This window comes from Nyctereutes procyonoides, unplaced genomic scaffold (genome assembly GCF_905146905.1).
Source record: "Nyctereutes procyonoides isolate TBG_1078 unplaced genomic scaffold, NYPRO_anot_genome, whole genome shotgun sequence".
In the NCBI taxonomy this organism is placed as follows: domain Eukaryota; kingdom Metazoa; phylum Chordata; class Mammalia; order Carnivora; family Canidae; genus Nyctereutes; species Nyctereutes procyonoides.
In genome coordinates, this window is record NW_026575142.1 from 23614919 (window position 1) to 23637727 (window position 22809).

General features: G+C 36.9%; 1 protein-coding gene across 1 annotated transcript in view; it reads left to right on the top strand.

Moving 5' to 3' along the window:
• Positions 1–22809, top strand: part of FAP (fibroblast activation protein alpha) — a 73913-nt gene that overhangs the window by 22965 nt on the left and 28139 nt on the right. The window contains exons 8-16 of the mRNA XM_055308088.1: positions 2820–2892; positions 3579–3699; positions 4591–4745; positions 6779–6882; positions 9039–9174; positions 13147–13191; positions 19208–19312; positions 19411–19481; positions 21229–21282. Of these exons, the coding sequence (XP_055164063.1) occupies positions 2820–2892; positions 3579–3699; positions 4591–4745; positions 6779–6882; positions 9039–9174; positions 13147–13191; positions 19208–19312; positions 19411–19481; positions 21229–21282 (864 nt within the window). The remainder of the gene's footprint in view (positions 1–2819; positions 2893–3578; positions 3700–4590; positions 4746–6778; positions 6883–9038; positions 9175–13146; positions 13192–19207; positions 19313–19410; positions 19482–21228; positions 21283–22809) is intronic.

The following is a 22809-nucleotide window of genomic DNA, read 5'->3' on the forward strand; positions in this document are numbered from 1 at the left end:
TCTTTATTTATTTGTAATGCTACTTGATTAAAAGAAAAAAAAAGGAGTGAGTAGGTAGGCAAAGACATAGTGAAAGAATTCCTGGCAGAAGCAATAACATGTAAAGGCCCAAAGGGAAGGGAGAGCATGGAATGTTCCAGAAACTCAAAGTAGGTCAGTTGAGTTGAAACTGGAGAAGGGCATGCCGACTAGTGAGAGGTAATGTAAGGTTGGGAAGGAGTTGGGGCCAGGAAGCAAGGGCCAAATAATAATGAGGAAACAAGAAGAGTTTTAGATGTCGTTGTGATGACAATAGGGAATCACTGAAGAGTTTTAAATGGGAAATGACATGATCAGATTTGCACTTTAGAAAAATCACTCTAAGTATGGACAATGAATTGGTTTTGTTACTCGTCTTAATGTGATATCCTATTTGCTGTTATATAAAAGGGAAAAATAAGTATATGGCTTTAAGAGGTATTGAAAAATTTTATGGTCTATTTCCTCTTTTGTCCAGCAAGAGCACAAAAATCCAAAAAAAATCTACTTATTTTAAAAGTTCAGGAAAGAATAACTCTGATCTTAAACTGTCAAATTAAGAACTAGGAACAGCTACATAAAGTAGAACCTGAAGTCATCTAATGTACTCTGGGTCTTTCTCTTCTCTATATCCACATCATCATCAAATTCAAAAAGGATTTATTGAACACCTACTATGTGAAAAGCATGTGTGGGAGAGATACAGATGAATTTGAGGCACTAGCCCCGCTCTCAAGAAAACTTGAAACTAGTGAAATAAAAACCTTTACTCTTTCAGCACTTCTTGAAGCTTTAAACATTTTCTCATTTTTCTTATAATCATTTTGCAATTCTCCATGTCCTACCTATGTCGAGGTTCAACAAATTAAATAGCATTCCAAAAGAAGATGACAATACTAATATTTTAATTATGACTTGTATAAGCTTTACAGCCTAGAATCATTTTAAGTATTTAGCTTTTGTGCAGTGAATTTAGTCAAACTTGCTTGCTTTCTTGCTTTCTTCCTCTTTCTTCCTTTCTTTCCTGTACAACTAATTTGCCAGACTGATTCTTTTTTGTCAGGCAAATATAGCATAATTTAGGAAGTGAGGGATGACAAATTTGTTGAGATTCAAGGCAAGACCAAATATCACTAATTCCAAGTTTTCTATGTGCCTCTGAAGAGTCTATAAAAATCTACCACAGAGCAAATGAAGATACTTCTGGTTTCAAGCATGGGAAGGAGTACTGAGGAGATGACAGCCTTTGTAAGCAGCCTCCTCCACTTTCTCTCATAGTGTTAGTTATTTAGAAAACAGAAAATGGCAGCTGTGGTGACTTGCCAGTCATGAAGAGCCTATGTGCTGAGATTTTCAGCTTGGCGCTGTCTGAATGCCTGCTTAGATGATTCCACAGCATATGGAAACCTGAGACAGTGTTACAATGTCAAAGGTAGCATGAACCCTGGCTTGACACAAAACTGTAGCCAGGTGAAGAATGTCTTCTTTTTTGGATCATTCCTCATGTCTTTCAATATAGTCTGGCCCTTCCTGGTGCCTGCTGCTCATAAACTGTCCTCTGGCAGGCAGGATTCTCACTGCAGCACCAATGGTTTCTCTCTTTTCCGGGGGCATCACTCTTTTCCCAAGCAAAACTGACCTGCCCCTGCTATGCTAGGCCTCAGGCTGCACGACCTAAGAAGTTACATCAGAGTAGTGTGGGTTACAAGCCTTTGCAGGTGTCTCTCCTTTAAAAGAATGAGAAAAGTAGAAATGCCAGGCAGATGTTCAAGCCAGGCTAAAGTTAGTTTTTGGAGAGGAGGCCAAAGAGTCTTCAGGCTCCTCAATTTATACATTGGAGGCAAGTCTTGTTTTGTGTCTCCACAAAAGCATTCCTAATAAAACCATTAATATGATCTTGAAGAAGATAATAGTCAAAACTTGGGCATAGCATCCTATGACTCTTTAGCACTTGTAAAAATCTGAACACATTCTTGCTGAAGAACGACAAAAGCTCCACAGTGCAAGTTAGTCAATTGAGTATTTGCAGGGCAACTTTAGGCATCAAAGTGAGATTTTTGGCCAATAAAATATTTGAAATTTCCCCATGGGTGGAGAACTTTGCAAGCTTAAGGCATACTGCCCAGTGTATGATCTGTTTTTCAGTTTAGCTTGAGATCAGATGTTCCTTTCCTTTTCTGATTTCAAGTCAGATCCCTGGGGAGATTGTCAAATGGCATCTTATTTTCAAAAATTTGAAATGCATATGCATTCACAGAGATGGGGGTTGTAAATGAGAATGTGGAAGAGTACATATTAAACTTCAGCACAATTATAGCATTGGAGAGCTGGAAGGCACTTCATCGACCATCTCAGCCTGATGTGTACAAATTTTACAGTCCTGAGGGGTAAGAGGCTTGAGCTTACTTCGGGGTCTGCCAAGAACCAGCTATGTAATTTGAAAAAGTCGTATCCCTCGAACCTCATGTTTATTTTTTATAAAAGGAGGGGGTTCTTTTAGATAATTTCTAGAGATAGTCCCACTTTTGCAGCCTATAAATCTTTTTTGAAATCTCTAATTCACTTCACTAGAGAGGTCAGAAAACTGAGACCCGGAGAAGTCAAATGACTTTTAAGTACCTAGTAAAGAACCCCAATGTCTCTAGTGCCATTGCTGCCACATTCTTTCTGTTAGGTTTAAAGAAGCAGAGGATGATCCTTCATTGTTCTTGTTTACTTTTTTCTGTTTATAAAGACATTTTTTTTCCCATTGAACAGCAAGGTTTATTATTATTTTTTCTTTCTTTTTTTTTTCCTTCTAGAGAGTTTATAAGAAGAAATGAGCTTCCTCGTCCAATTCAGTATTTATGCTGGTCGCCTGTTGGGAGTAAATTAGTAAGTGTTTAAATTATAGAAGTGTTTAATCATTTAAATAAAAGAGGAGCCATTTGATTTTGGCCTTTGTTAAATTTCCCTGCCTGAAAGGAAAAAAAAAAATTCATGACTATTTTAGTGGTTAAAAACGGGAAGAGTTTTGATAAATTGAAACTCATCTGAGAATTCCGCAAAATCTCAAGCTCATGGATAGACTTCTTTAAATATCGCAGTCAAAAACTTTATCCTCATACTCAGCCAGAATGCGTTGTGCCAGAAAGCTGAGGAAAAATATGGTTTTCACAAGTTTCCCAGACTAGCTTCAGACAACATGAAATTTTGTCCAAGCTCTTATTTAAGGACTCTAAATAAAGATTAGATCTGGCTAGCTATTAATATTCAAAGATTTATTTGACTTTCTGTTAATATACACAATTATTTATTTGGGTAATAAAACAACATATACAATAGTAGACTTTATGCTTTATTTGGTATAGACTTTAAAAATCATAATTGATGTTAATTAATGTGAATTGGTTGGTTTTTTGACCTATTAAAATGATACTTCAGTTGTGAATCTTTTTCACATTTCAAAATGGATTACCACTCATTTTGTAAGTGTTAGATAAGTAGTTAATACAAATGTCCAGACTTCATTGTGTTTCTTATGGAATTCTCCTTATTAACTCACTTACCATTACTTCTAGGCATATGTCTATCAAAACAATATCTATTTGAAACAAAGACCGGAAGACCCACCTTTTCAAATAACACATAATGGAAGAGAAAATAAAATATTCAATGGAATCCCAGACTGGGTATATGAAGGTAAAACTGTACTGTTTTTCTGCTGTTACTGTTTTAGGGCTTTAATTGAAAATAATTGCATATATTTAGTAAGATAGAGATGAGTACGTTACTGAGATGAAGGGTGACATTTCTGAAAGCTTTTATCAGGTTAGGAACAGAATGTGCCTGTTCTGAAAGAGCAAAATCTAATAATTGGCCTGAGAGAGTTTATTTTCATAAGCATTATAAAGTGGTAATAATAATTTATATTTCAAGAAGTATGTGGTCCTTAGATGCTGTTAGTACATTACCTCAGGTTTCTCTTTTCTTGAGAAATAAGTCTTTCTTCCAAAACGAAACAGCAGTCCACATAATTTTGCAGGGAAATATCCCCAGTTTTTGATGTTTTCGTGACTTGTGTCCTCTTTCTATGCCATGTAGGGTCCGGGACTTGACATTAAAAGGTTTTATAGTCTTTGCCAATACTAAAAAATAAATAACTGAAGTGTTATTGTTGTTTTTAAAAATATTCCCAGGAGAAAAAGTTAACTTCCAACGTTTATGTCACTCTGTAGTATTTAATTATAGTTCTTGTTTGGGTACTTTAGGTGACTATAGAAACCAGAAGCTGCCTCAAAGGAAAAAATCATTTATTGTTGAAATGTTTAATTAGTTTATTCAAATAATAGCACTTCTGATTCATATCAATTCTTAAGAAGACTGCTTGATGTTTGATATGGGGTATAAGGTTAAAGTATTTCTTTAAATTCAGATTATCCTTTTTCATAACCAAATTTTGGCACATGTCACATCCACATTAAATAAATTATTTCAGTCAATGAATGCCTAATATAATGTATTTTGAGGCATTTACATTGATCTTAAGAGTAAGTTATAATTGTAATTAATATGCTTGTATTTATCTTTCAGAGGAAATGCTTGCTACAAAACATGCTCTCTGGTGGTCTCCTAATGGAAAATTTTTGGCATATGCAGAATTTAATGATACAGAGATACCAGTTATTGCCTATTCCTATTATGGTGATGAACAATATCCTAGAACAATAAATATTCCATACCCAAAGGTATGTTGAGTACTTTTAGCAGATGCTTCTATTCCTCCGGTGTCAAAATGAGCAACCAATACCATGAATAGAGGTGGGATCAACAAGTTTGGAGAGCTTCTTATCCTTGTGCATTGTAAGGCAAACATTGTACTGTGCTCTATTATTTATGTGGACATCTGTTGCTTTGGACATCTGGTTGTGCTGGATGAAGTAGTCTTTGCAAAATCCATCGCAGAATCTTTGAAAAACATATGGTCTAGATTATGGAGGAAAAACAAGCTTAACTTAATTTTAATTTTTCATATTTCATGCTCCAAATTCAGGGTAAAGTTCTGTTTTGCAATTCCCTCTTGAATTCTCATGTAAATGCCGACTAGAATGGAAAATACAAATGTTGAACTTGATGTTCCTGTCAGGTAGAAGCAGGTATGAGTTGTGATCTTTTCTGGACACACAAGGTAGGTTAAGTTTATAAGCCTAGTTTCTTCCTTGAGGAAATTAGACATGGAGTGAGCCCAGAGTTTCTTGAATAACCACTGTAGAATTCTTAGTGTACATACTTTTCATTCAGTCCCCTGTCCGAAGAGAAGGGTCCTGTGTCTGTAGTGGGAGAACAGCAAGGTCACTTGGAAGGTCATATGGTGGAGAAGCGTCATATCCTAATTTGATATAGACAAAAAACCTGAAAGGGGATCAAATCCTCTTCTTTCAAAAGGCATGGAAGTGATTTTAGAAAATAGTTCTTTGTTCTTTAGTTCCTATTGTGTTTACTTGCCAAAGAGAGCACTGTTATGGATGGACCCAGTGGGTCCCCATACATGACACGGATGGGACAGATGTGCATACACACAAGTGCTTTTCGATGCGAGCCAAAGTGGCTGTGGTCAGAGAAGTAGAAATAGCAGATAGTCTAAAATTTATGTTAAAGGTCATTTGAGAAAAGGCAGTGGACAGGAGGTGTACGTTTAGGTAGGAGATCTCTCAATGGCTGTGTACAAAGTCTGAAAGCTGGAGATATTTGGAAGCAAGAGGTATGGTACTTGGGGCCTGGGATGTAAAAGAGCTTGGATCTTTAGGAGGGTGGAAGGGAGCAGGAAGAGATGGAGGAACCCAGAATTGAAGACTGACACTGGCAGAGAAGTTGGGACCCAAACTTTCATGCTTCCTTGAAGACTGAAGTTGTTGAAACATCTGAAATCAGACTGAGAAGTGAGACATCTTGCAAAAAGCCAGAAGTCCCAGTTGAACCTCAGAGTGAAACGGGTCAGAGGAGAGCCTGGACAGTTCTTTAGATGAATCCGAACAGCCCAGAGTCATTTAAGGCTGTGAACCTAAACTTCCTGGACTTAAGCTGTTTAACAATTATAAGACTCTCTTTTTCTGTGTTAAAATAACAGGAACTCTAAGAAGCTGTCTGGGTGTGAACTACACTGTCATGTAAATTTAGGGTGTATAATAGCACAGAAAGTACAAAACAAGGAAAGTGCAAATTCCACGGGCACTTTATTTGGAGGTGACATTTCCCTAATTTGGGGGGGATGAAAGAAGTAGTAATATAACCAGCAAGGAGAGTGAGTGATGACTGTCCTAGACCAAACTATAGGTACAAGGCAAAAGGTATCTTTCATTATTCATTCTTTACACTCTCCCCACCCCACACTCCCTTTAGCACATGGAGAAACGATTGTTATACGTATCATAATAATAATTATAGGAAATATCTGTCTTGAAAGTCAGAAAAGAGAATATCAATTATGGAACTGCATTTTCATATCCAAAATATTTTTCCCTATGAATCAAAGCCCCCTCATTAATCACTTAAAATGTGTGTTTTCACTCTGGTTGACACAATATTTGTAGTTGCCCTGCAAGTAAAATTGAAATGAGATTCCTGGTCATGTTATAATTAGAATGTTTTCACAGTAATATACTTAATATTATTAGCTTATAAAAATATGCCTAAATTCCTAAAGTGTCTTTAATATGTTGGCAATAATTAGAATTTTATGAATTTAGAATTCATCTAAATTTTATCTCCAATGTTTTGGCAGGCTGGAGCTAAGAACCCTGTTGTTCGGATATTTATTATCGATACCACTTATCCTCAGCAGACAGGTCCCAGAGAAGTGCCAGTTCCAGCAATGATAGCATCAAGGTATAGTAAGCTCAGATGCTTCCCACCTTAAACTGAATTTTAACACTGAAATTTCTTTATCGGGATTTACGCTTCTTTTCTAGTGAGTTTATGGTGTTTATATTCCAAGCAAAAATAAATAAATAAAGTTGGCATGCAAACCCGAATACATAATCAAATTAAAAATCACGAATAAGTTTCTTAAATTGATTTTAAAATACTAGCCTCTTTCACACATATAAAGGTGATCTTAGTGATGATATAAGGGATATTTCCCTCAGATGTGTGAATGTAAACTTGGGATCAGTAGGCAGATAGTATAATTCATACAAGTTCTCAGCATGGCTTCTCTCAACTCTGGTCTACTTTCCAACCCAGAATTTAGAGATCATGCTTGCTCACATATGCATGACAAACAAGAGGAAAAAAGTCAACCCTCTCCAAATATTAGCATTTTATTTTTTACTAGAATGAAGTCTATCCACAATTATCTGTTGGCACAATTATCTGTTTGGGGTTAACTACAGTTAGACAGGGACATGAAGCAGTCTCACTTCCCCAGCATGGCACCCTAGGTAGATATTGTCTGATTAACCCTGATTATAGCAACCCTGCAGCATCTCCATCAGTCCTCTGTGGTCATTCTGGGTGAAGCTGATAAAGGTAAGAGGTGCCCTATGCCCTGCCTGGTGGGCTTCTTTACCACTTCCCAAACCCTTGTAGGCCAGGGCTTGGCTTTTCCTCCTGCTGGCCCATGCAGGAGAGTCAGCCAAGGCCGAATGATTGATCACTAACAAGGTAAAGAACCTCAGCAGAGGCCTCTGCTGGGCCCTTCCAGGGTGAATCCACTTGTGGGTAATTTAAAATAGCTTTATTATTATTGTTATTTTTTTGGATGATCCATTACTCCCTCAGCCCCAATCTAGTTAACAAAAGCTCGACTAAATACATCTTTTTTTTTTCTTTTTAAGTATCATTCTCCTTAGGAGCCAAATGAAATGATAGAAGGGTGCTGTAGAAGGAGTCAAGAGGCTTGTTGGAGCATCTATAAAATCCTGACAATGTAACAGTAATAGTTAACATTTTCGTAGCCCTCACCATGAAGCAGGCAGAAATCTCAAGAACTTCAAGCACTCTCAACAAATTTTGTAGCAAGCTTTAAATTTGGTAATATTATTATTCCCATTTTATATAGAAACAGAGGCACAGACATGTTAAGTAAGTAGCCTTAAATAGTATAACTAGTAGGAGGTAAAACCAGAATCTGAGCCAGAGACCCTTCCAGTTCTGTGATTTCTTTTACATCAATGTCCAGAATTCTGTGGTTTATTTACACTGATGTTCTCTATCTACAGCTTCGTCCTCAGAGTGGAGTAATGATTGCTGCCATTCATTGACACCAACTGTGTGCCAAGCATTATTTGAGTTACTTAGTATACATCATCTCTGATTATTGCAGTAAATCTGAATTTCAACCGCTGACCATGGTCACAGTTAAAACTCAGCTCCAACACAAACATGCCTGGAGAGAAAGATGGGCATTTATCACACTTGGCTCTCAGCTAGTTAAAAAGTGAAAAAAATGAGTTTACCTGTGCAAAATCACCAGTTTCATGCTTTTTCCCCTGTAGATGGACCAATAACTTTGTCTCATGTCTAAAGATTTTTCATAAGATGTAAAAATCCAAAGTGAGGAGAAAATTCAAGCATAAAATAAGTCCACTAGGTGAATGAGGTCTCTTAGAGATATTCTTAAAAGTCAGCAAGTATGGGGAGCCTGGGTGGTTCAGTCAGTTAAACATCTGACTCCTGATTTTGGCTCAGGTCATGATCTCAGGGTTGTGACGTGGAGCCCCACATTGAACTCTGCACTGGGCAGGGAACCTGCTTGAGATTCTCTCTCCCTCTCTCTCTGCCACCCCCACTCCCCACCCCCTGCCCCGGTCCTGGGCTCATGTGCACTCTCTTTAAAAAAATTTTTTTAATAAAATAAATAAAATAAAAATCAGCAAGTATATTTAAGCTTTCTCTGTGGAAAAGGGAATGTTTTACTTTCCTTATCTATGGGATAAATATTTCATAATACTAAAATACATCCTTTAGAAAACAAACGTTAAGAAATTATTTGATGTGATGCTACTTTATGGCTGTGACTATCTGTTTTCCTTTATTTGCAGTGATTATTATTTCAGTTGGCTCACATGGGTTACTGATGAACGAGTATGTTTGCAGTGGCTAAAAAGAATCCAGAACGTTTCAGTTCTGTCCATATGTGATTTCAGGGAAGGCTGGCAGACATGGGATTGTCCAAAGGTAGGTTATATTAGAACCCCAGAGGTATATTTCTGAAGATGAAAGCCCATGAGGGGGCTAACATTTTGTATTATAAGGCCAGAATTAACACATTCAATTCTTGATTGCTTTGCAAACAAATCCCTCCTTATTCAGCCCATTATTTTTATTAAAAATGACTTTAGCACTGATACTGCATAGAGAAAAAGGCTAAATGAAACAATTGGAGAAATAAGGTGTCTGGTTCTGAGTTAGGATGGAAATCCATCCTTTTGGGATGATACCACTGGCAGTCAAAACCCCCAAAATAATGATGAAAAGATTCCACACAAATCTTAAAATAATTTGTTCTAAGTCTCTGAAGAAAGTCCATGGTATTTTGATAGGGATTGCATTATACGTGTAAATTGCCCTGGGTAACATTGACATTTTCACAATATTAATTCTGCCAATCCAGCCAGGGGAATTTTAAAAAAAGAAAACCATATCTGGGGGCATCACAATGCCAGATTTCAGGTTATACCTCAAAGCTGTGTTCATCAAGACAGTGTGGTACTGGCACAAAAACAGACATATAGATCAATGGAACAGAACAGAGAACCCAGAAGTGGACCCTGAACTTTATGCTCAACTAATATACGATAAAGGAAGAAAGACGATCCACTGGAAGAAAGACACTCTCTTCAATAAATGGTGCTGGGAAAATTGGACATCCACATGCAGAAGAATGAAACTGGACCACTCTCTTGCACCATACACAAAGATAAACTCAAAATAGATGAAAGATCTAAATGTGAGACAAGATTCCATCAAAATCCCAGAGGAGAACTCAGGCAACACCCTTTTTGAACTTGGCCACAGTAACCAGAGAAGGACAAACAGTGTATGTTCTCATTCATTTGGGGAATATGAATAATAGTGAAAGGGAATATAAGGGAAGGGAGAAGAAATGTGTGAGAAATATCAGAAAGGGAGACAGAACATAAAGACTTCTAACTCTGGGAAATGAACTAGGGGTGGTGGAGGGGGAGGAGGGTGGGGGGTGGGGGTGAATGGGTGACGGGCACTGAGGGGTACACTTGACGGGATGAGCACTGGGTGTTATTCTGTATGTTGGTAAATTGAACACCAATAAAAATTAATTTATAAAAAAGAAAAAAAAAATAATGATGAAAAGATAAGATGGCTCTATTAGGAAAATAGATATGTTCTATTAAAAACAAAAAAACAAAAAAATTCTAATGGTGCTATGTTCTATTCAGTGTCAAAATTGAAAAATAAAAATTTCAGAGAAAATGGATATTATAAAAAAGCCAAATATTCCCATTTTAAAATTAACAGTAGATAATTGAGAGTATGACATGAAATAGCAGATCAAATTATCCTGCTCTCCTGTTATCTTGAGAATACTCCATACTATGCTAATTTTAGGAAGAAAAAACTCGCAAATTAGGCATAGATTTATTGTTGAGTTTTGTTTCTATTGTTCAAATCCAAACATAATTTGTTAAATTAATGAGCTAGACAAGTACTTCAGCTATCTAAAAGCTTTAAAATGAGCCTGCTCATAAGGACTCATATTAGAGACTAAGAAATACAAAATGTTATCTTCAAATAGGAAATTTGATGGATACATTTCATAAGACTTCTAATTATGGAGACATTTCATTAAACCGAATATGGAATAAACCTATTTTATAAAGTTAGGAAAAAAGCTCAGAGCAATCAAAGTAAATCACTAAATTCCATCTCAAAATTAGGACACTATGTTTTGCAAGAAAAGAGTCATATGAATCTATTTGGAAATATATCAGGACTATAATAGTCAACATTACTCGGGCTAAAAATATTTTTTTAAATCACTACTCTGTAAGAAGCTTGACTAATTTTGATGGAATCTGCTAGAAGCTTATTTTTATCTTATTTATATTTTGAAATACAAAACAGAAAGATGTTGGCTTTAATGCAGTAGCATGGGGGGGGAGAATAAACTTGATTGTGGTAGTTAATTAGAAACCATTTATCTGATAAATCAGCTTTGGAGGAATATATCTTCAATGTTTTCACTGAATCTAGGTATGAGGAATGATTGCTTTACTTTCATTAGTTTAAAACTACAAGATCAGTCATTTAGATACAATTTTTAATTCTCAAAACTAGGCATTTAAAAACGGCAATTGCTTTGGAATCTGAAATTCTAATTTATCAAAATCAGGGACAACTTTAATCGAAACTGACAGTATATATAGGATACTTATTCAAGGAGCTGTGGAATTCCTTGGAATATAAACTTTAGCTTTATAGCCCAAAACAGTGATTAAATTTAGAATTCCAGGTTTAATTAACCTTAGGATTTCAAAACAACCTCTGCTTCAAAATAATTTGATAAATACATGGAACACATTTTCAGATTTTAGAACAACCAAGTGTTGAGTTAGACAACAAAGCTGTGCCTTCAGATTTATTATTTCCTTGCTTCTTGTAACAGTACTCTCTCGTGGTTCTCTTTCTTCTTCACTGACTGTTCTTTTTGTTTCCAGCTCTTCTTTTTCTATTCTCTAAAAATCGTATTATTCTCCAAATTAATGTATTTGCAAGGTAGGCTAACTGCTATACCAGCCATAGAACCCTTCCAGTCACTCAGCGGGCTAATACAATAGAAATATTTTGCACATTCACATTACTACCAACTAGTAAGTCCAGGTAAATGGGGGATGATGAGGGGTGGGGGATGAGGTGCTCAGGCTGATGGCATTTCTGCTGTCTTATCTAGTGAGTTTCAGGGCTAGTTCAAAGTTATTCAAACCTCATTTGAATATGACCACTAATGATCAGCTGGAGAATGGAAAAGGGAGTGGAGGCTCATGTACAAGAGGCTTCTGTAGGTTAGTTCTAGAAGTGGCTCACACACCATCGGTTAGAGCTTCTCAAATGACCACGTCCTACAGGAAGGAGGCCTGTGAAATGTAGCCCACCTATATTCCTAGCAAAAAAGAGAAAATGGTTGCTGATAATCTTACAGTCTTTACCACAATTCTCAACCTACTCTTCAGGTGGTTTTTATCTATCCCAGAGGTTTTGTTACCATTTGTCCCTCAAATGGCTACATCTTCTCTGGTTCATCCTCACTATTGATCCAGGGTTTTAGGCCTTTATCATCCTTTTTCCAAACATTAAAATAGCCTTCCAATTGGTCTCTCTGTCTCCTTCTAGCTAGAATTACTCATTTCTAATCCATTCTCTGTATCACGTTCTCAATTATATTTTCCAAATTGTGATTTTGAAATCCTTCAAAGGATGTGCCCAGAGTGAAAGTCCAAAATTCCTAGGGTGGCATAAAAATTTCTCCAAAATTGTTTTGATACCCCTGCATCTTCCCTCATCTTTGACTCTTTTTGATGGTCACCCTCCACTCAGCCATACTGAACCACCCTTGTGGTCTACTAAGCTGGCTTGGCCTCTGTGTTGTTCATTTCACCGAGAATGTTCTTTCTAATTACTTGACTAGGAAAACCTATTCATCCTTTTTAAGCTTTCTAAATTCTGTTCAATAAATGATTGACTGTATTATGCCAAAATATATACCAAAATAAGATCCAGCACACATTTTAAGATTCCTACCTATTTAATAAGACTAAGAATAGAAAAAATTAACCTAAACTCCACTGTGAAATGCCTTTTGTAACTGCATGACACCAAGTGCTTGGGTTGTGCTAGGCTCCCATAGATGTAATAATTCCAGGCACTGCCTCATGGAAAATTAAACCAGAATTATAAAAGGTTTGGAGTAAGATACAGCCCTTAGATCACTCATGTGTATGCAATAGCACTGATGTATAAGATTTTAAATATGGCCATCTTAAACTCAAGTGTGAAGTTACTCAATTAACAATAGTACACTTTGAGTAGGCAGCTTAACTGGTTCAAATGCCCAGATTATATTTAGGAAAAACTGTTCTCCTAATAGTATGTTTGTTGTGATCTTTCTTTTAGGCCCAGGAACATATAGAAGAAAGCAGAACTGGATGGGCTGGTGGAGTATGATTTTGCTATCTTTTCCTTATATTTTACTGTCACTTGCCAGATTCTCAGCTATCAAAGGACTATTTTATTTTATTTTATTTTATTTATTTTTTAAACATTTTATTTGTTTATCCATGAGAGACACAGAGAGAGAGGCAGAGACACAGGCAGAGGGAGAAGCAGGTGCCACACAGGGAGCCCAATGTGGGACTCGATCCCAGGTCCCCAGGATCATGCCCTGGGCCAAAGGCAGGTGCCAAACTGCTGAGCCACTCAGGGATCCCCAAAGCACTATTTTAAATGTATTCAAACTGACACTACTTGTTTCATAGAAAAAATAACAAGGTAAAAAAAAAAAAAGGTAGTGATCCTTTCAGCAATTGTGTGCCAGATAAATTTAATGTCTAGATGTTTAAAATTCTGTTGAGAACAAATCATATTCCTCATGTCCCATCCTTGACTTTTTCAGTTGAATCCCGGGTATCATAATTAATATTTTATTAAATGAATAAAATAAAGATTATTTTTCAAAAGATTACATTCCTGATCAGCTTAAAATAATAATTACTAACCAGAGGAATCAAATACACTGGTATTCTTAGGAATTTAAAGACAATCTACCTCATTAGATTTTATATACGCTGAAATGAATAAATGAATTATATATTTTTCCAGTTTTTAAGTGGTATCAAATAGGAAAATGTGTGCTTTGTGATGGTTTGTGATCACTTATATATAGGTTTGGGGAGATAGGTTTATTCAGTGATTTGTGTAAATTTTTAGTGTAAAAAATCACGTTTTACAAAATTCTCAATTGTGTCTAATATACCATATGAAGAATACACAACTGGACAGAGAATAAGTGGATGTTGTGTGGATGCTTCCACTTATTACAAACATATGATTGAATTCAACTAGCATTTGGATTAAAAAACACATACACAAGTTTCTCTGAGTAGCACATGTAAAGAAAAAGGAAACTTTAGGACCTGGTTTAATACATTAACCCATGGTACAAGAACAATAAAAAATTCAGAGTCAATTGTAAGATGATAACTCATAAAAATTCAAAGTTAAGGTGAGTATAAAGAAGGTAAATTTCAAAGTAAAATATCTTCAGATATTAAAAACTGTTTTGCACTTTTCTGGATTTAGCGATTTTTAGCTTACACATGTTTGCTTTGTCTTTAGTTAAAAACAGTTCTGTTTTAGTCATTAACTAGAGGATAGTTATTACTTTATTAAATATATACAGTAAATGTAAGTTATATTCTAAAATAGCGAGGTAACAAGGATAAGTGTGTAATCCAGAAAAAAATGGGGAAGTCCTATTTGAGTTCACCCTTTGCCACTGTACTAAGCAACACAAGAAAAATCAGAAATATTTAGTGAAAGGACAGAACTTTCTAAATTTTTGGAATGTTGTTCAGTTCAAAGCTTCTCCTCCAAAAAGGTAATTCCTAGGTCATTGTTTGAAAACTTGAGGAAAGGGAATGTTAACCTTTAACTTCCAGTAAAGAATGAAGACTTCCTTTGGTTGTATTCTCCTTGATGATAATGTAGCTGAAGTTATTACAGAATAACATGAATGATACGATTTTACAAATAGATAGATAATAGATTAACGATTTGTATTTATCTACAAATAGATACTAGATATTTTATCTACAAATAGATACTAGATATTTTACAAATAAATGATATCAATAGTCTTCTTAAAGACATGATTTTAGAAATTCATACACATTTATTGTGAAAATGCTACCAGCATTCAAAAAACTCTGAAGTATTTTAGAATGCATCTTTTGAAATCTCTTACTTAGAAGCATCTTAGAATCATCAATATTTATATCTTATCAACTTTTACAATCTGTATAGCACCAGCCTTGCAACCTCAGCAAATATGAGCTGGATGAATGGATCAATTAATTAATTAATTAATTGCTTTCTAAAGCCGAAGAACATTGTTTAAAAATATCCTCAGTGGAGGCACATGCATATCTTTTGAGGGAAGATGAGATCCCTACATTAAATAAAAAATCAGTTTTAAAAAATCATGCCAAAATAAATCTAGTGAATAATGCATTATTTATCTGCAATATATGTTTTGTGCTAGATCATTTTAATATCTGTGGCTTTGGAATTCTACTGGGAAAAATTATTTTTTTCATGTATTCATCTCAAATTCCTAAAATTTACCCAATAGTCAGTAAATTTTCTAAATACCAGAAGAGGTATTGTTGAAAAACCTTTGCAGTGATAGCTTTCAAGAGAAAGTTCACATTCTCCCAAGGCAGCTGCTTTGAAGAGGTCAGTCATTAGATTTTACAAGTTTTGACATGTCTTTTAAAAGTCAGGGCATAACTTCATATGCTCATAACTCGTATGTCATAAACGCTGGATAGCTTCCTTTGACCTATAATCAAACCAATGGCTTAATAAAACTATCCAGAAATAACCTAGAAATACTTATGTCTTTCAGACATTTGTTCAAGTAATATTTATGAAGTTTTTAGAGAAAGTGTACTGGTTAATCATATTAGTCTAAAACCAAAGAGTGACTTTAGAGAAGTTGATCCTTTAGAATTTATCAAGGGGATTTAAACTGGAAAACACCTTTGGAAAACACCTGTGAATCAGAGGAGTGAGAGTGAATGACTTGCAAAAAGCAATGCACCTGTTAGCTGCAGGCACGGACCTGGCGAATAGAGCTTTACCTATCACTTTCTGCCCTCCAGCATCAGATGTTCAGTGTCTTAGTTTGGGGGAAAGAGCCTAAATTCTCCTTTGGTATTTGATCTGAAAAATAACAACCACAAGTTCACTTTAAACAAACTATTCCTTGCCCTGTAGAGAACAGACAAAAAGAAACCTTTAATCAAAGAATCTAGTATGGAATTGGTAAAATTTGGAGAGCAAGCACTAAAAGCATAAAGCTTAGAGTGCAAAACCACACTTAAATTATTTTAAAGTCATTAAGCCATACACTACACTTCCCTTAGCTGTTGGCAAAATCCCTTTGTTCACAAAAACGAGAGTTGTTTTGGGTTTTGGGGTTTCATTTGTTTTTTACTTTTAAGTAAGAAACAAGGAAATGAACCTTAAATAAAGCTGGCTCAATTCAGTTGCCAGAAAAATGAGCTTTCTACCCGATGCTGAGTCTGGGCTTTTCACCGAATGTGGACTCCGTTTAGGCATCAGCCTTTGATAAGCAAGACCTCAGGTTGTTCACCAGCCATGGGAAGAAATTATCTGGTGGTAAATAATCTTACCTTCCAAGTAAAATGTTTGAAATGGCTTTGCACATAGAGGTGAGTAATTTATCAGAAAACCTAAGCATGATAAAGGGGCTGTGAAAAGGCCTTGTTAAAACTGAGGACCACCTCGTTATGAGAGCTTATCTAGGATCCAGGTGTGAGTGGCCGCAAGAAGCACTTAACTCAGGATGCACGATGGCTCTAGCTCTGCTAAAGTGAAGGCGGAAATATTTCACACTCTCTTTAGCTCACCCAAGTTACCCGTCCATCTAAAGCAGCTCTCTTCAATGAATGCAATAAAAAGGGAGAAGATAACAGTCTTTGTTTAGCAGAGATAGTCTTCCTGTTTGCCTGATTCTAATATCTTAAAATATAACCCTCTGCCCTCTTTTTTTTTTTTCAATGAAAGTGAAATTTTAAGTTTGAATCTAGAACAAAACCTTTTTCTTTACAGTTCCTTACTAACCGGAGGTGTGAGGAGAATATGTTTTTACTCTGGCATCTCAAAATATTTTGTGACCCTGGTTCCATTTTAGTGATAAAGACAGTGCAGAGCTGGGTTTTGTCTTTCACCCCGAGGAGTGAGAGGGAGGCATTGTGAAGTGGTTACTAGTAAGTATATCATCATTTGCCTAAGAAGGCAAAGCTGCATTCTAAAATGGAAGAAGGGCTTGTCAGGATGATCTATACTAATGAAATTCCATCCACAAAATTGTGAGCCAGAGTTTCTTTTTCCTGGACCTTTTTTTCACTCAGTTCACCCTCGATTTCATTTAGAGGCATGAGTCTCAAAACCCATTTTTCATTTGTGAAAGACATCCATTCTATGCCAAAGTGATAAGACTTAGTACCTGAGGTTTCCTGGGACCACTGCAAAAAAGTACCACAAACTTGATGGCTTAAAACAATAGAAATTTACTCTGTCACCAGCCTGGAGGCTGTACGTCCAAAGTCAAGATGCCAGCAGGGTGCTGCTCCCTCTGAAGCTTCTAGGGAGGAATTCTTTCTCGTTCCAGCAACTGGTGGCTCTTGACAGTACTTGAACTTCCTTGGCTGGCTATTCATTGTGTCCCTCTATGTCTAGTGGTATCATCTCTTCTTATGAGGACACCAGCTGGATTGGATTTAGGGCCCATCCTAATCCAATATGATCACATCTATATTCTTAGCTTGATTATATCTGCAAATAGGGTCATTATCTTCCTCCATTTGGGCTGCTGAAACAAAGCACCATAGACTGAGTGGTTTATAGACAATAGAAGTTGATTTCTCACACTTCTGGAGGCTGGAAGTCTTAGATTAGGGTGCCAGCATGATTGGGTTCTGGTGAGAGCTCTCTTCTAGGTTGCACATCTTGTATCCTTACATGGGAGAGAATAGAACAAGGGAAGCAAGCTCTCTAGTGATTCTTATAAGGGCATTAATCTCGTTCATGGGGGCTCTACCCCTGTGACCTCATCTAATCCTAAGTACCTGTCAAAGGTCCCACCTCCTAATACCATCCTAATGGGGGTTAGGGTTTCAAAATATGAATTTTGGGGAGACACAAACATTCAGTCCATGGTAGTCATCTTCAGAGGTTCTGGGTTCAAATGAATTTTGGACAACACTATTCGGACCACTATAGACACCACATCAAATAAGTTACATTTTAACATCATGCAATCATAGCCATCAGTTTTATCAAAGAGCATCAATGATCAGGTCACACAGGGAGCCATCACTAAAAAGGTCTATACCAACTAAAAGATACTGGTGGTTTGGTTGTTGTCACTTAGTTCTGAAGGAGTCGAACATCTTGTTTCACTGTCCTGTGGAAGCACTTCTGGCTAGAGAGAGCCGGTTTGGGATTATTTGTGAGAATATCTACTGGGCACAATGCAGAGTAGCTCTTTCCTCATGTCGTCATTTTACCACCTGACCTTTCTTTTACAACCCAATGACCAGGAGAAAAAGAGCCCAACAGATGTAAGATAAGGCTATTTTTTTTTTAATGTGAGAAACTACTAGCTAAAATTCCATGTGAGGACATTTGTAGGTTTTAGTTATCTAAGCCATTCAGGATATAGAGGTATGGCTTCCTCTGTTCCAGGCATAAGAAAGCTGAATATCGGGGACTCCTTCGGTCATTCAGCAGTTCCCAGCAAGTGGCCAGTGGGGGCCCTGAGGAGAGGTCAGAGACAGGCAACAAGGCCTGCTTCCCTCCATGAGCTCAAGGAGTAAACCTCCTACTTTCTTGTCCTGGTAACATTTTATTTCTCAAGTCTAGAAGTTTCTTCCTACCACCATTAAAAACTGTGGCTAGCAAGCCATGATATTTTCATCTTTAAAATGTCTTCATTGAATCATTGGCATTAGGTGCTTGGCATCAGACAAAACAAAAATCAAAAGAATTATCAGCCCTCATGAGTCACACTTTGGTCAAATAGCACATTTTGAAGTTTGACTTGGCTAAATATCAACACTTACTTGTGATCCTTTTAACTGTATTTCAAACCACATACTCTCTAAGCATAGACATTCAATCAAATTAAACATTATAAACACAGGGGTATGTAGTAGCAATTAAGCAGCAGTTGGAATGTGAAAATGCCTGTTAGAATCACTAAAAAAGCTGTCTATCTGAAAGAATGGAATTTCAGATGTGAGTGATGGAAGGCAGGGGAGGCAAGGCATTCTAGTTCCTATAATCAGAACTATCCACTGCTTTTGAAAAAATCTATAGTTTTAGTTTGGTTTGTCTTTTGAACATAACCTCTGTTCATTTCTTTCAGTTCTTTGTTTCAACACCAGTTTTCAGCTATGATGCCATTTCATACTACAAAATATTTAGCGACAAGGATGGCTACAAACATATTCACTATATCAAAGACACTGTGGTATGTTCCTTCCAAGATTTATCTCCTCAAAGATCATTCACTTGAGGTTGCTCAAATAACGCTCAGCTTCACACAACATAATGTTTGTCTTTTTATAGGAAAATGCTATTCAAATTACAAGTGGCAAGTGGGAGGCCATAAATATATTCAGAGTAACACAGGATTCACTGTAAGTATTGCATGAAGCATGATGCACCATTCAGGTTTTAATTGGCACTGATGGACACACAAGTGATACTGTACCCACTTCTTCGTTAAGAGCATTTTTTTTTCCTTACTCTGTAGGTTAGCTCAGATAGCTGTGGTTTCATTAAGATTGCACGTTCTTTAATAGCCAGTTAACATGATAGCTTTCAGGAAAGAATATTTGGTAAGTGGTCATTTCTCTTCTGATACTTGGTAGATAATTAATTAAAAGTATAAATTTTTAAAAATAACTACTTCTAAATGGAAATTTTACTTTTCAGCACTTGAAGAAATGAGCAAGCTTCAAAAGTCCATGAAGGGCAGCCCATAGATACAGAAATATTTTGGTAGTGATCCACTGTTATATAAATTTCAGATCATTAGCTGCAACAGCCATCATTTTTTGAGCAATTACTTCCTACCACATACTGTCAAGTAGAAACAGAGGTAGGGGAAAACCAAGGCAGGAAGACCCAGCTATGGTCATAATCTAGGCCTGTGATGATGGAGGCCTGAACTGGAACAGTGGCAATGAGATATGGACTCTGGAGGGAAAAGCTATGCCTCCTTTTTCTTGCCTTAGCATTTGGCACAGTTCCTGACACAGAGCTGGAATTCAGTAAAGATTTGCTAAATGAATGAGAGGAAGGGGACATGACCACAAGGACAGATGGAGGATGAGCAAGACTGCTGACTTCATGGCTGTGAAGGAAAAGGGAAAAGAAAGGCAAAGTGGACTCATTGCAAGGCTTAGATGAAGGCAATCTCGAAGCCTCTGACAGAACAGGAAAGCTATGGGGGGAGGGGGCTGTTTGGAAAAGATAGTGAGTAGTGTACTCACCGATAGTCTGAGATGCTGTGGGAAGGCAAGTGCAAGTGACTGTCCCTCAATCGGAGTCACGTGAAGTGAGTAAAGAAGACACTTTTAATCCTAGGAGTGGTTTGCATTCTCTGACCTTTTTTTTTTCTACTTGGGGATAATGAAGTGTTTTTGACAGTGAAGATACAGAAGTACCTATAGGCCGCTGAATAGTCCTAAGAATTAAAAAATAGTAACCGAACCTGACTTTTTACATCCTATTACACTCTTCCAAAAAAAAAAAAAAGACAGTTAACTTTGTGATATTCAGATGAACTCACAGAGGAGTGAAAATCATGCCACTAAATTGGATTTCCCACTTCATGACTATATTAAGACAGGTTAGAACTGGGACCCAGATACTTAAGTAACAAGTATATTCTCTTGTGACTTCTTTTGCATCTGGGTGAAGTAACGTGCCCCTTTGTGCGGTGTCATAGCGTACATGAGTTTCCGGATTTATAACAAATTCATCCTTTGTCAGAGCTTCTGCAAAACAAATCCAAAATGTCTTCAGAAAAATTAATAGAGCATAGAGAAGCCAGTAAAGTGTTTGTCATGGATAAGGAAGGGGGTGATATCAATCAATATCTTACCTTATTTTGTGTAACTCATAACGAATAAATCAGAACATAGTATATCTATAAAAAAAGAATATTCAGCATAATTTAATCTTTCTCCTATGATTTGAAATTCAGAGGAAGTACATTAAATTTTGTTGTAAACAGCAATGATTTATCTACATAAGTGCCAATTAATATAGTTTCATTAGATGAACATTGGACTATATTGTTTATTAGTGTTAATACTAAAAATTCCATCACCGTTTAGTTATCAATACTTATTTGATAACTTCTGAATATATTTTCAGGTTTTATTCTAGCAATGAATTTGAAGACTACCCAGGAAGAAGAAATATCTATAGGTAATTTATGTCAATTCATTCTAATTTTTACACATTAATATTTGAATGAATATCTGTCAGAGTCCTTTAGATCTATAGAATACTTTTTAAAGATTTTATTTACTTATTCATGAGAGACAGAGAGAGAGAGACAGGCAGAGGGAGAAGCAGGCTCCATGAAGGGAGCCTGACGTGGTACTCGATCTTGGGTCTCCAGGATCACGCCCTGGGCCGAAGGTGGCGCTAAACCGCTGAGCCACCTGGGCTGCCCTAGAATATTTTTTAAAGCCTGAAATATAATAAAAGTAATATATGAATTAAGATAAAACATTCAGAGAATATTGTACACTATATCAGTATAAACACACACACACATACACACACACACACACACACACACACACCTGGAGTGCTTGGGTGGCTCAGTTGGTTAAGCGTCTGGCTCTTGGTTTCGGCTCAGGTCATGATCTCAGGGTGGTGAGATCAAGCACTGTGTCAGGCTCAGAGCTCAGGAGGGAGATTGCTTGAGATTCTCTCTCTCCCTCTCTCTATCCCTCCCTCTACTCAAGCATGCTTACATGCATGCGCTCTCTCTAAAATAAATAAATATTAGCTAACTCAAAATATCTTCAGAAAAAAAATCAAGAAATTCTAATGCTGATATGAACACGATACTAAGTATTTCAACTAAATTCAGAGGTAATTGAGGACATCCATTCACTTAGCAGATCCTTATACCAGGCATTGCGTTTAGTCCCATATTATGTGATTTCTTTTAATATGGTTTACTTTGGCATAAACCTGTTACAATTGGAGGGAATTCATCTCTGTTCCTAAATCGTGTTTAATTTGGTCCAGTTGTCCCCTTGGTTATTGGAATGGTGCCCTCTACAGCCCTCTCTGGATATGGAAGTAAAAGTCATAGTTACCGTGGGCCGGTGGTCTGCTATATCCAGGAACCTTTTTATCTACTTTACATATGTAATTTCATTTCGTCCCACAATTTCAGAGGCAGGTGACACTGTTACAGCCAGAATTTGTACGTGGGTATGCTGACTTAGCTCCCTTACTGCTAACTACCTAACATTTCCGAGGTAACACCAAAATGCGAACGAGAATGTGAACTATAACCAAGGAAATAATAAATTGTCCCTCTTCTACATTCCTCTACTCCCTCCCGAATCATGACTTCTTACCTATTGGGGGAGAATCCCTCTATGGCCCTAGCAATGTCTCCGGCTCCCCTCTACCATGCCCCAGGCAAGGTCAGGGGCAGCAGCAGAAGGAACACACTGCAGCAGCCAGAGTATTTTACCAGCAACAACAGACTCTGACCGTGACCCCATTCTGGCATCATACCATCTAATCTGCTCTGAATGAGAATCTGATTCTGAGGGTTTGGGGTAAGGTCTGGGAGTCTGTATATTAAAGTCAATCACCCTACTCAGGAGCCATGAGGAAGGCTCTGCTGGGCCCAACGTTGGCTTGTGTAGGAATGTGGTGGAGGGAAGCATTCCCAGGAAGAGCTTGTCTGATCCCAAACGTCCT